At 36.4% G+C, this 13,739-nt stretch overlaps 2 protein-coding genes and 1 pseudogene across 3 annotated transcripts; 1 reads left to right on the top strand and 2 right to left on the bottom strand.

Annotated features, from left to right (window-relative positions):
- Positions 1–55: 55 nt before the first annotated feature.
- On the top strand, positions 56–3,582 carry LOC111317147 (lysM domain receptor-like kinase 4). The gene is made up of 6 exons (XM_022919528.2): positions 56–90; positions 158–258; positions 359–438; positions 633–773; positions 1,424–1,511; positions 1,629–3,582. The coding sequence occupies exons 1-6, from the start codon at positions 56–58 to the stop codon at positions 3,497–3,499; spliced, it is 2,316 nt and encodes a 771-aa protein (XP_022775263.2). The 3' UTR covers positions 3,500–3,582.
- A 205-nt stretch (positions 3,583–3,787) lies between these two features.
- Positions 3,788–5,734, bottom strand: LOC111317148 (serine/threonine receptor-like kinase NFP; annotated as a pseudogene).
- Positions 5,735–6,091: 357 nt separating this feature from the next.
- On the bottom strand, positions 6,092–11,838 carry LOC111317149 (protein DA1-related 1-like). Of its 2 annotated transcripts, none has more exons than XM_022919529.2 (12): positions 11,305–11,838; positions 10,517–10,660; positions 10,200–10,290; positions 9,283–9,601; positions 8,633–8,753; positions 8,398–8,481; positions 7,719–7,838; positions 7,377–7,589; positions 7,217–7,279; positions 6,990–7,108; positions 6,833–6,891; positions 6,092–6,743 (listed from the first exon to the last, which is right to left on the bottom strand). In XM_022919529.2, exons 2-12 carry the CDS (start codon positions 10,616–10,618, stop codon positions 6,406–6,408), a joined length of 1,629 nt encoding a protein of 542 aa, XP_022775264.1. In that variant the 5' UTR covers positions 10,619–10,660; positions 11,305–11,838; the 3' UTR covers positions 6,092–6,405. The 2 variants fall into 2 exon arrangements, with proteins under 2 accessions (XP_022775264.1, XP_022775265.1); XM_022919530.2 differs by having other exon boundaries at positions 11,688–11,809.
- Between the last annotated feature and the right edge of the window lie 1,901 nt (positions 11,839–13,739).

The raw sequence follows: 13,739 nt of genomic DNA, 5'->3' as shown, positions 1-13,739 counted from the left end.
TTAGAAACAAGATTTTAACAAATCCGTTGGTTGTTAATACGTACGGGGTAATAATATGACTGTTTCACATCTCCCATCTGATAATGATCTGTTGGTTGTATGTAACAATTTCCTGGTTCATCCTATTTGTCATTACACCTGATTGGCTGGCTGACAGATTGCGAGCTGACATTGTACCTGGCATCTTGTGTCTCACAATTGCAATTTTACATATCCTAACAGAAAGTCGTGGAATTGGAGGATTGGAGAATTGTCAATGTAATTGTTATTGCTTTGGACTATTGGTTTGGTATTGCTTGCTTATTATTATTCCTTACAATATTGTATCTCTCTTTTCTTCATAGTAAAAATTTTACAGCGGCTGCAAATGGGACAAATCTTTCGTTGAAACTGAACCACCATAAGTCTCGTGTTCAACTTTTCTTTGCACATGTCGTGGTCTCAAGCATCTACTGGGAGCTATTGATGGCACTGTGACTGAAATGGAATATCAAGATTTTTTAGCTTTTATTTATTTATCAAAATTTTGCTAGTTTTATTGCCTTCTCGCCCCATCCCTCTCCCTCTATTTCTAGCTGGCTGTAAGATCATGAGTTTGAGTTAATTCAAATCTTCAATGGCTGTGCTTGCAGTTTTTCTGCTATCCACTTTCCATATATATTGAACATTTTCCATCTGAATCTAAAATATTAAATATGCTACATTTTTGCATTGTTGTCGACTATGATAAGCTGTTCCATACTGTCATGTTTTATTACCTTCAAGTTCAAGCAGTTTGTGCCAGAAATGAAGCTATTAAGCAATTCAAACTTACAAAAGAAGAATTTGATTGGATATATAAACCCTGACGGTTGCCATCTGAAGTATCTAAACGGCCAATTTAGGTGAGAATTTCGCAAGATCACAGTATTTGGATTTTGCCTGCAACTCCAATGAACAACATGACAAATGCATCAACAGACAAGTTGCCTTTAATAAATTTTTAAAAAGAAAAGAATGCAATATACTTACCCAATATATAGGTTTAGTTTAAAATAAGCACAAGGTCCTCGTGGAGTGATGATGACCAGTCACTTGTGGAAGAAGGCATGAAATTTTTGTTCAAACCAAGCACTACCCTCACTTTTTCTTTCTTTACAAAAGAAACTACAGCACGAGGATAGGAAAAGATATTGCAGGTGCTGGAATTTGAACCTTATATGTTATAAGGAGTTCGTATCAGTAATAAAATGTCCTAATGAAAAAGGGTGAATAATGAACTCTATATATGAATATGGTTTTTCATCCTGTGTGAAACAGTAATTAAATTCTCATCCTACAACATATGGAAGTAGATTTAGTTATTCTCTTTTTTATCTTATTTTATCCTATTTTATTCTATCATTTTCATGATTGCTGTATTAAACACACAACCTTGCTTCAGTTTGTTGACCTTGCTTTCATAAAAGGAAAAAGTCGACGCTGTTTGATGATTCCTCCTTTTCTCAAATTGTTAAAGTCATTTTCAATCAGTTAGAGTTGGTCCAGCCCAATGTTTATACTTGGTTATCCCCATACAGCAACCCCAAAAATGTTTCTCAAAACTATCTATACACCTTCAATTTTCACATCTTTCTGTTATGGATCAGTTTCTGCTCGGTTTCTGCTCAGTTTCTTCATATTATTCTGTATTTTCATGCCAAAGCTCCATGCTCAACAAAGTTATTCAGGAAAGGCGTCGAGGTATTGTAATGGACGCGATGAAACAGGCCCATCTTCAGCTTTTCTTTACACTTGCAATGGTGAAAAGCTATCCTGCCAGGCCTTTCTGATCTTCAAATCCCAACCTCCTTATGACTCAATCACAACCATCTCAAACCTTACATCTGCGGATCCAGTGGAGCTTGCCTACATCAACAATATTTCACTTTCTACAATCTTGCCTCCATACAAAGAGGTGATTGTTCCAGTGAATTGCTCTTGTTCAGGTCAGTACTATCAGGCCAATACCTCTTACATCATTCCAACCATGCAAGACACTTATAATTCGATTGCCAACGATACCTATCAGGCGTTGTCCACCTGCAATTCTCTTATGAAGGAGAATAGTGCTTCAAGTTTGCATGCTGGTTTAGTTTTACAAGTACCACTTAGATGTGCTTGTCCCACAAGCAATCAAACTTTAAATGGTACAAAATTTCTATTAACTTATGTGGTTGACCTGGCGGACTCCATCTATAATATCAGTAAGAGATTTAATGCTAGTACAAGAAGTGTAGCTTATGCAAATGGATTTGATTTAGGTAATACAATTATTTTTCCCTTTACAACAATTCTTGTTCCATTGTCAACCGAACCCTCAGGCTCGGAAACTATAATTCACTTTCCACCGCCACCCTATTCTGCTCTCATCACTCCAATAAATTTGATCAATACTTCAAGGAAAAGATTTAGTGTTTGGATTGGAATTGGAATTGGTATTGGAATTTCCTTGATGGTCCTCGGCTTTTTTCTGTTGATGGCCTTTCTACATGATCATAAGAAGAAAACCAGGGAGGCCGCCAGAAAAAGTGAATTGGGGGGAAAGAAATGGGAGTTACCCAAGGATTTCCTAGTTAGCATAGATCCAAGTTTGAAAGTTTATGCCTTTGAAGATATAGAGGCGGCCACTGAAAATTTCAGCCACAAAAACAAGATGGGTGGTTCAGTTTATTATGGTGTTCTCAATGGAGAATTGCTGGCTATAAAAGAAATGAGCAAAGATGTAGATAAGGAGGTGGGTTTGCTGAAAAGGATTAATCATTTCAATCTAATAAGCCTTCGTGGGGCTTGTGAGCACTCTGGTGTTTTCTACCTTGTTTATGAGTTCATGGAGAATGGTTCTTTAAAGGAATGGCTTCAAAAGAAGAGTTGTCAAAAATTACAGATTTGGAATTATAGGATTCAGATTGCTTTAGATGTTGCTAATGGGCTTCTTTACCTTCACAACTTCATTACTCCAGCGTATGTGCATAAGGATATTTGCAGTGACAACGTGCTTCTCGATGGAGATTTGAGGGCTAAGATAGCAAACTTCAGTCTTGCACGATCAGCAGAAAGAGAAGAAAGCAGAAAATCATCAATGTGGAGTTCTGTAGGAACAAAGTGTTACATGGCACCTGAATATATGGACTATGGCTTGGTGACACCTATGATGGATATATATGCCTTCGGGGTTGTTCTGCTGGAACTGATTACTGGAAAGGAAGCTGTTTTTATGCAGGATGAAAAGGAAGTGTTATTATCAGAAGCAATATTAACAATTATGAAAGGAGAAAATGCATTGGCTGAACTTGATCGTTTAATAGACCCTAGCCTGAAAGGACACTTCTCGATAGATCTTGCGCGTCGAATGATGAAATTGAGCATTGACTGCTTGGCAGAAGAACCAGAAAGCAGACTGAGCATGGCTGAAGTAGTTTCATATCTGTTGAGGATTCAACTGGATGCACAGCGATCAGAAGAACATTTTTCTTCATAATGGCGTTAAAAGCAGAAATCAAGTGTAAGTAGTAATCTCCTTTATTCCAGTTTCAGAAATGCACACCTGAAATGTAACAATCTTAATTCTTCTGTAAATTGTTTACGTAGATTATATGAACCTTGTTGATGGTATTTTCGGTTGTGATGACGTGGAGCCCAGCTGGAGCATGATCTGGAAGCGGAAAGGACCTGCAAGAAGGAAGCACGGTCAGGGGCACCGGAGTTTGGACTCCGGAGCATGCTCAGACACTTAAGTCAACCGAAAATGCCATCAACAAACCTGTTTTGAGGTTTAACCATTGGACTATTGCTTTTTCATTCACATAAATCAACCCCCGTTTGGCAAAATAAATTATAGGTTGGTTATTACATAAAGTGAACCTATGGATTTTCTGCAACACTTAAATGAGCTACGAATGGAATGATGATTTGAGCAAGTTCTGTTTTTATGCCTGAAGCCTAAGAGCCTTCCAATGTCTCAAAAGATGAATGAATAAGAGCAGAAAGGCTAAAGACAATTTCTGCCATGTTTGGCCTAGCCAAAGGATTCTCTTGTGTGCAGGCCGTGACCAATTCTGCCAAGCTTAGAGCACCATCAAGTGGATAAAAGCTCTCCAAATTTGGATCCATCCATTTCTTAGCCTCTTCTCCTCCTTCTCTTCAATTTCTAAGACTTCCCTTAGATTCTTCCACAACATGAAAATCTCACCACTTTCTTTTGCTGCCATGGCTTTCTTTCCCAAAAGCCACTCCAAAAGCAAAAACATCCACTTTTGGCATTATAGTATTTGTATGGTTCTAGCCACTACTAGCAATTTTGGCCCTAAACGTGGAGTCTAGAAGTATATTACTCGTTCTGAAATCCTTTTAGAGAATGTTTAGTTGTGTGTGTTCATGCATGTATAGCAGTCCGTTGGCACCATCCCGTGCCACTTGTAGCGTCTGGCTCCAGGTGAGAAACGCTACATGGCTTGAAGAAGATGAACATTTTGGATGCAACCACTTATCTAGTGATCCATTTTCAACATATTCGTAAACCAAGAAGCAATTTCCATCTGAATCGACTGAGACACCCATTAACTTCACCAGATTTGCATGGTTTACTTTTAGTAAAATCTTTAGTTCCTTTAGCCAAAAAAACCATTGTTTTCTTTTTGGCTAACAGTTTACCATTAATAGCAGCCCTGTACACTGATCCTCCAATCCTGCAGTGTTCATTGAGGGTCATGATTGCCCCCATAATGACGTCAGCCTCGTACTTGATTGGCTTGCCTAAGTAGCCAAAAACTCCAGGAAGTAGCTTATCTTGAATGATCTTTGACTGGTAACTTTCACTGTTAGTAAGTTCGATGACTGGAATCAAACCGTCTCCAGAGAGGAACCATTGCGCTTACCAAAACTGCTAGAAGGAAATAAACAAAGAGCCTACTGTGCTTATAACAATAATCAGTATTTCCTGATGTTTGGATTTTCTTCCTCTCAAAGGAGAGATGTAAGTTGATGAAATATCTAGTGGTCATGCATAGAACTTGGCTCTTACACTCCAAACATTGTCATTGGTTTGTCATACGTAGCTAATAAAATATTCAGTTCCATACTCCAATTGGGCTTTTGAAGGGCACTTGCAGAACAAAGGAAATACCACTTTGTCACCAATCTGCAATTTTTTTTTGGATCTAGAGCGGGGTTCATGTGTTCTGCCGTATAATTGGTGAGATTCTCAAAAGTAGTGGTTGAAACTGTATAGTAGATGTCACCAAGCTTGATGTCATAAGTAATATTAGCAAAATAATTCTTCCTGGTGCAACCACAGATACAATAGTTGGCCTGGGAACAACCAAAGTATCCTCACAAGCCAAGTTACAGCTCTTGCTATCTCTTGAGGACTGGTTCCAAACAGATCAGGAATGTTTTACAGGTCAAAAAAGTCTGGTTCCTGGGCAAAATACGCAGCATATGCTGAGCATGAGGTGTTTGGATTAATTCAAGCTGGAAAATTTTGTGCCATTGCTAGGAGGTGCTTGAGCACTGATATAGGAGCCAAAAACGTAGTTTAAGTATACAAAATAGAACTTGCAAAGATTGGTGAGAAAGGAGAGAAATTGCCATTGACAACAAGCAATAAGCAAGCTTATTAGTCCATTATGCCCTGAAGTGGTATATTTCATAAGTGCTTAGATGAAAAAAGCCTTGAGGTGTCTCACTTAATGGAAAAGCCGAAAACCATTGTTATTTGTGTACACGTAGGCTTTCCAACTGAATAAAATATGTTTTTCGAATAAAAATAAAAAATGGCCCTTAAATGATTACTTGGTTTCCTTCACCCAACACAAAAAATTCAAAGATAATAAAACTTCTATCAGTCCCACCATTTTCTGGATTGTACTTCAATTTCTGACAGGAATCTTTGATTAGCATCAGATTAGTTTAATGCAATAAACCAAGTCAGGACGGCAAGCAGTTGCAATCCCATTAAAAATGTAGGTAGGCCGACCTATATGAGCTAAACTAAAATGACAGCTCCTCCATCAGCATACATTTAATATTAATCAAGAGAAAATTCAGACTGGACCTGCATTGAGCACTATAATTGCATCTCAATTATAATACATGATATACTATAAAAAAAATAAATAAAAAGGTTTGTACAATGTAAAATATACTATACGTATTGGTGGGATTCTATTTCTCATGGTTCAAAAGTACTCAAGTACAGTGTAGTAACAAGTAACATTCTATGTGAGGGGAAAATTACAATAGTTGCAGATGAACATTTTCATTTTGCTTATTAAGTTTTATCCTGTATTAACCTGTATGGCTTTGGATCATATATGATTTAATATGATAGGATGCCGGTTCTTGAATGATTTAAAGGGAAAGACAGGTTATTGTTCAGTTTGTATATCAGAAAGGAAAGCTTCCTGTCATCTGAATATGATCAAGGGTTCTTTTAAGACCATACTTGTTCACTGCACGAATACCTTGCCTAAATCCCTCTCCATAAGCTGTGGATGTGTCTGACTCGATCTGGTGCTTGAAAAAACCACCAAGTTTCTTCTCAAAGTCAGACCGCTTGCCTTTCTTTGACGATGAGGAAGAGGATGATGCTGATGACGATGATGAAGATGATGACGATGAAGCAGCATCACTTCCTGATGCAGCGTACATCTCAGAATCCAGCCACATGTGCGCCAAAACCTGACATATACCTTCCTCAACCTCTGGACTCAAATTAGGGTAACCTGTCAAAGCCACCACCATGTTAATACTCCCTACCTTACCATAAAAAAAAAAGCAAACATAGGTCATGGCTCGTGGAACAGATAACCACCTTTAAGCCTGAGCCAGGCGTGCATCATCTCATGAGCTAGGATAGTTCCTGTCAGCAACCTGCATTTATAAAAAGATATTTTTTTCAGGCATATATATCGAAGCTACAAATAAGTCTGGATGGGATTTCTGCACTGAAAGAAAACAAAAGATAATACCTAGGAAGACCATACAAAATGAGAATGGCTGTAACTTCACATTGACGAATTAGCCTGTGACGTTCAGTTATCATGTCTATGAACCGATAGCCTGCCCCAATCTTAGGCCTCCTTAAGACCTGGTAATTTGAATCAAATAAATGTGGAAATCAAATTAAATATGAAGGCATCTTGATAAAACTGAACTACAGGAGTTAAGAAGTAAGAATCTGAAATGGAGTTCATACAGTGGTAACAGTCTGTTCTTCGGACAAGCAGAGTCCTCTAGTTTCTGGTAAGTGATGATGCCCCTGCCCACAGTTAAGACATATGATAACCATGACTACAAAGAAACAAAGCAAAGGTAATTTCCTGTGATAGATAAAACTCTCAGTGTTTAAGCCTTACATTCTTTTCTCCCTCCATGGCCTCATTTAGAGCTTGCCTCTCAACCAAAAGTAGAGGGACCTGTTGTTCCACTTTCATATTTAATCCTTCATAAAATTCTTGGATTTCAAGGTAAAGAGGCTGGCATTCATGAGTATCCATAATTGCAGAATCTAGACACTCTAGACACAGCTTCCGACCATCATCAAGTGATAAATATTTTGCATCTGTTGGCTGCAAGCAATTGCAAGGCTTTAAGAAATTAAAGATGTACAATATATTTTTTGCATAACTACAAAAGGATGCCGCTCCTTTCTCTTTGTTCCATTTCTAAAAGAAAAAGGGAGCATTCTTTCAACTCACCTCCATTCTTTCACAACTACAACAGCGACGAGTGCCATCATGCTCATGCGACGGGCAGTACTTTTGCATCCAATAGGGATGTGCTCGATACTCAATAAGACCAGCTGGATTTGTTGGTATCTGTTAAAAAAATAAACAAAAGGAAAAAGGAAATGAGGTCAAAATCTAACTACTCTGATGGGCAGAAAAAAATTAACTGGATGTTCAATACATTAATGCTTAAACTAGAAAATGCATAGTCTACAATTTGAAAACATCAGGGTCTCAGAAATATCATATATCTTAAAAATCCAAGAACAACACATGAACAGTGCCTGTCATTGAGCAGCGGGGTCATGCAACAGATGACAAGCTTGATCAGGAGTTTTCTCAGATTCTGTGGCTTTTGATGGGCTAATAGGTGTATTTCAAAATGCCACTTCAGAATAGTTAGCATCTGCAGGTATAGTTTAGAGAAGCATGATGTTTCTGTTAGTCTACCTCTTTGATTTATGCACAATATCTTTTATGAGAAAAATCTAACCAAGACTTCCCTCGACAGCTACAAATGAATCACGTAGTTATCAATTCAAATTAGATGCACTCGTTTCACATTTATATTAGATAAAGAGACCATAAGAAAACATGCTTATGCAAAATAATAAGGTTGACGAGACCCTAAGATGGATTTAGCACTTACAAATTTCTTGCAAACATCACATTTCGGATGATGCTGCTCTTTAAAGCAGGATTTATGAAAAGGGTGATTCCCTGAAACTGAAAACTATAACCATAAAAGAAACTTTAAGATTAGGCCATATGCAACATTCACTCGAAGCCCATAACTCAGTAAGATTAAAAAGTAGAAGAATGACTGGAGCACTATGTTTAATAGTTTCAAATTAAAATATAGATAAACTAGATGAGATTTAGACCTCATAATCATTAATTGGCTGGTTGCAAGCATGACAGCGAAAACATTCTGGATGCCAAAAAGCACTCAAGCAATTCAAGTATCGCCCATAGCCAATCTCGGCATTGCAGCCAGCACAGATTCTGCAAGCAGCATGATTTTGTAAACCAGGTTTCAAATGATAAATGTGAATAAACTCAAATAATTTCAAGAGGCAATATGTCATCATTCTATATTTGGAAGTCATGTTTGCAATTCTGTAATGTTGCATAAGAAGTAATACAAACAGTTTTGGAATCCTCATGTTGAAGACAGTAAACAATCCCACCCCCACCCTGGCACAGAGAGAGAGAATTTTATTCATACTTATTTTATTCCAACTAAAAGTGAGACCATAATTTACCCATTTTATTCCAAAAGAAAACCAGAATTTGTAATTAAAGAAAGTTCTCTGACAACTGGAATGTAGGTATCAACTGCAAAGTGCTAACAGACAACAAATAGACGTGTTTGTGTCTGTTACTAGGTCTGAACTATGCCTGCATGCAAACCCTAAGCAGGTTTTATAACCGTTGACAATGAATGTAATATAGATTAGCTTGCTTCTTCTACACTAGTCAGTTTGAAAATCAGTAAAAATTTAATGCAAAAGGTTCAGTATGACTATATTACCTGTAACTAGCTGAAAAGAAGGGATAAGGTGAAAATAAACCCAAATGATCATTACGAGATGGAGACTCCACATGCAAACTTTCTTGAATAGCCTTAGCAAGTTGCTCATCTTCTTCCAATTGAACTTTAGCATGTTCTTCATCCCCTTCCGGTTGAACTATGGCATATTGGTCATCCTCTTCTTCTACATGAGCTTTAGCATATCTGTCATCTTCCTGCTCCTCATGAGATTCAGCATATTGGTCATCCTCATCCTCTACATGACCTTTAGTATCTTGTTCCTCCTCATCTGATTCCTCCTCCGGTTCAGACTCGTCCTCTACCAAGTGAACAGAAAACATGAGAGTTAATACAAAAAAGTTTCTAACAAATTAAAACGCAGGAACCAAATTGAAATCTACCCCCAAATCCTAACAGAGAAACTGGTCAGAGAACAATTACCCTCTTGCTTTTCACTTTTTCTTTCTGGCCAGCTCCTAGGGAAGATGAAGAGTTCTATTAATTCATTATGGATATGAGGTAATCTTGCAAATTCAAGACCAGTTCAGCAGGATAAAATGGAGTTAATTCTAAAATTGTCAACTTGGGCAATTTTCTTATAGCAAAAGAATAATTTTACTACTAAAAGATTCTGTTTCAAATCAGTTCACATTTGTGCTACAAAATATTTTAGGACTAATTTATAAACAAATTACATTGGTTGCAAAGTTTCCCAAATGACCCCTATAAAATTCAAGAAGTAAATGACATTAATCTTCCTAGTTCACCAGTTCAAAATCTTTAAATGGTTTCAACCAGAAAAAACTAAGTGCTGTATTTGTTTTTGCACATTCAAAGAAATGTGGATATTGCAAAAGACTATTTTTCCAAAAAAATTGTTAATTTGCATGATCAGTGCTTCAGACATGCAACCGTACCTATTACTTTCTTGCCTGTTTGGTCTACTTCTGAAAGGGAAAGTGCAACAGCACAATCAATTTCATCTTTGTCAAAACCATCTGAGTCTTCCTGCATCCAGTTTTTCCAACAAGATTCAGAGTTAACACTAGAAAAAAACTCATAGGAACGAAAGAACCAGGATCACGCAGACAGGTTTTTGAAGCATCAAATTACATGCATAGACAAAGTTGTTACAATTAAATTTTACCATACCATCCAACCACATTTAGGAAAATACTAGCAGAATCACTGATATCTAAGCACAAGCAACAAGTTATAAAGAGCAGCACATTACCGCTGAATGGCGAGGCTCATCCCACGTTCTATCATTTCCATATCTCCCATAATATCGCCCTTTATTACTTGAAACTTTAAAAATCTTGGTCAGCCAACCCATTATGTCAAATTATATTTGCTAACCAATCGGGCAGGCTTTTGCCTGAAACCAGGTCATCCATTTAGGAAAGCAGAAACAATTTCAAAACAAAAAAGGAAGTTCAATCATAACTAGAGATAGAAAAAACCATAGCTAGAAAACAAATACTGTTTATAATGTCATAGATATGATTCTTGTGCAATATGGAAAGGCATTTCCACTTTGGGAGGCATTATCACAACTTGCTGTCAAGGCCATTAACTTTATTCCTTCAAAAAACTATTTTTAACAAAAATGATTTAAATAAAGAAAGAAAATAAGTAAAAGAGAAACCATTCTGATGGCAATAACAGCTTTGGCCAAAAGCATCAACCCAAAGAGAAACTATAATTAAAGTTTCCAGTAATTCATAGCAGACCAAAAGCGTTGAAGAAAACATATGAATCACGACCTGGATTTCCCAAATCCAATCCCATAAAATAAATTCTCCGCCATATGCATCAGAATTCCATTCCCCAGAATTCATACACCTGTGAACTTAAATTACAACATCTCATATTCATACCAACATGCAAACACGCAAAACTACAACAACCAATATTACTGAGGGAAAACAAATCCGGCTATACAATTACTGAAAATTAAAAGGATATGAAACAGTTGCCGCTGAAGAGAATAAAGAAAAGTTAAAAGTATCAAAGACTAACCAGAAAGAGAATGAAAAATATGCAGAAACAACAGAGTCTGATGAATCCCAGATCAGAAACAGCACCAAATTCACATGAATGCACAGTCACCAAATTACAGGAGACAAAAGGATATTCCAAGTTAGACCCTTAATTGCCATAGCAAGAAAAAAAAAAAACTGAGCTTTTTTTCTTGCTGTGACAAAGAAAGGAGTTAGATAACCAATTCTTAGTGAAAGATAAGGTAGAGAAAGGAGAAAGCAAAGAGGTGAGTAAAAAAGAGAACTTGAATCTAAAGCAAAATCCAGGTCTTTAAAAGAAAAAAGGTGGATTAAAAAAAATGGAAACAGTGAGAACTGGCTTAGAAAATTGAAAATAATGGTCATATGGTGTATGGTGTTTACCTTCAAACCACCAAAAAGAGTGGGGTTTTTGTTTTTTTGGAAGATTAGAGGATCAAAACCCAGATGGGTTTGTTGAATTGTTACATTTTCTTGCTTTAACATGTTGGTCCATTATGTTATGCTCATTTTCCACCACATTCCACTACACGTCAAAGACACTTCAGCTTTTCTTGTTGAAAATATGACGAGGAGAGAGAGAGAGGATGAAAAAGAAAAAGGAGGGTAGGACTTCATTTCATTTCCTGATCTTCCCTTGCATTTGTGAGTTGTGGGACTTGCAGTTACTCTGTACTTTGGTTTATTTGTTGTCTTTAGTTTGGCACCCTCCACAGTTACCCCACTTCTTGGTCACTGCCCCATAAATGAAATTATGCCAAGTGGCAAAACAAAATCAACTGTTACCCTTTTTTTCAAAATAAAAATCCCAAAAATCTTTGTTTTTATAATATTAAATCTAACTCTTCACCAAGAAAATGAAAAATCCAAGCAATAGGTAAAAACCTACATCCCACCCCAGTGTCAAAAAGGCACCCTTCACTTTATATATGCCACTGCTTTTTCTTTCGAAACAAAGCTGAGAAGACTTAAATGGTATACTAAAAAGAAAAATAATTTGAAATGATTCATTATCCATAACAAAGTATGATAGTCAAGTTCAATCATTTGTATGCATAATTTTTTCACACAAAAAAATTGTTTCTAATGACCCCATTTCTCTTTGCCTGTGCCATGAATCTAGAGACAGCTAAATTTCTCCAGTCTAAGAGCTTTTATCAGATTGTGCTCAAGAAATAGAAAAAGGGGCTTATTCATACAAGTCATTTTACAAGCAAAACTTGTAGTATTACCAATTTATTGGTTTGTTCTAGATAAGGTGATACAGTTTTCTTGCTTGGTTAATTGACCATAGATGTGTAGCTTTCAGGTTGCTTTTATTTTGTTGAGTGCAGTTAATTAGGTGCTAATGATAACTTCAGTAATAGACCTTGTTCAATTTTCAAATGGTATCCTTGAGTCAAATTAGGAATGAAGAAAAGAAGGAAAGAAAAGAAGGAAAAGATAGCCAATCCTTGTTCATGGAAACAATGACCTAAAATGCTCATTGTTGTTTTATTGTTGCTGCTAGCATATATTGTTCATGGAAGCAATTTTTTTTAGAAGGCAAATTGGATTTATTATTTGGAACTGTGCTTCCAGCAGAAGGGAAGGATCTAGAGGACGTTGGTGGGCTAAACAATCATAGGATTGTCCAGCACTTCTAACAGCACATACATGTCCATAAGGCATCAACTCATCCCAACTCCCATCAAACTCCCATCACCTTAGAATCTTCACAATTTTGTTTGGAAGAATCAATGAAAGAACCAACCACAGTATAAAGCGGCATTTTGCACTTTTTCAGCTTTTTTTTTCTTCTTTTTCCCATTTATATGTCCTAAATTAATCAGTTCGGACATCTCGGTAGAGCCACAAAACAAAGATAAAAATCAATTTCCAAACAAAAGCAAGCATTCTCAACCGACCATTCTACATTCTTTTGTAGCTTTTCATGTATGCTGCCATGAAATCCCTGGCCCTACCCCTCGTGTCCATTAGCTAATTAAAAGCTCTAATCTTTTTTTTTATTAGTCAAGTTGTTATCATGGCCAAATGAAAAGTTAATAGCCATTTCTGTGCAATTGATAAACCCCAGCGTTGCAAAGTGGGAAAGTTTTTTTTTATGACCATTAGTTTAAGTAATATATGCGTCAATACTCAAAAGGAAATGAATGTATAACTTTTTATCAATGGAGTAGAAGAAAATGTAATGAAAATCAATAGTGCAAATGATTTTCTTTTTTCTTTTTTTTTTTTTATAATTTGGGAAATGGGATTTGTCCGCTTTTTTAAGATACTTTATCATTTGAAGAAAATTCTATTATATATCTACATAATTAAGAAGATATAAACCCTATCTTAAATGCTAGAAATATAAAGAAATAATAATAATAATAAATTGAGTGATTATAAAAAAATAATTTAAAGACTTAGAGCCCTATCTAATGTATAGGA

Source organism: Durio zibethinus, chromosome 24, assembly GCF_047325235.1.
Source record: "Durio zibethinus cultivar Kanyao isolate XHJ-2024 chromosome 24, ASM4732523v1, whole genome shotgun sequence".
Lineage (NCBI taxonomy): Eukaryota > Viridiplantae > Streptophyta > Magnoliopsida > Malvales > Malvaceae > Durio > Durio zibethinus.
Note: the sequence above shows the minus strand (reverse complement) of the source record. Positions and strands in the feature narration are given on the sequence as shown.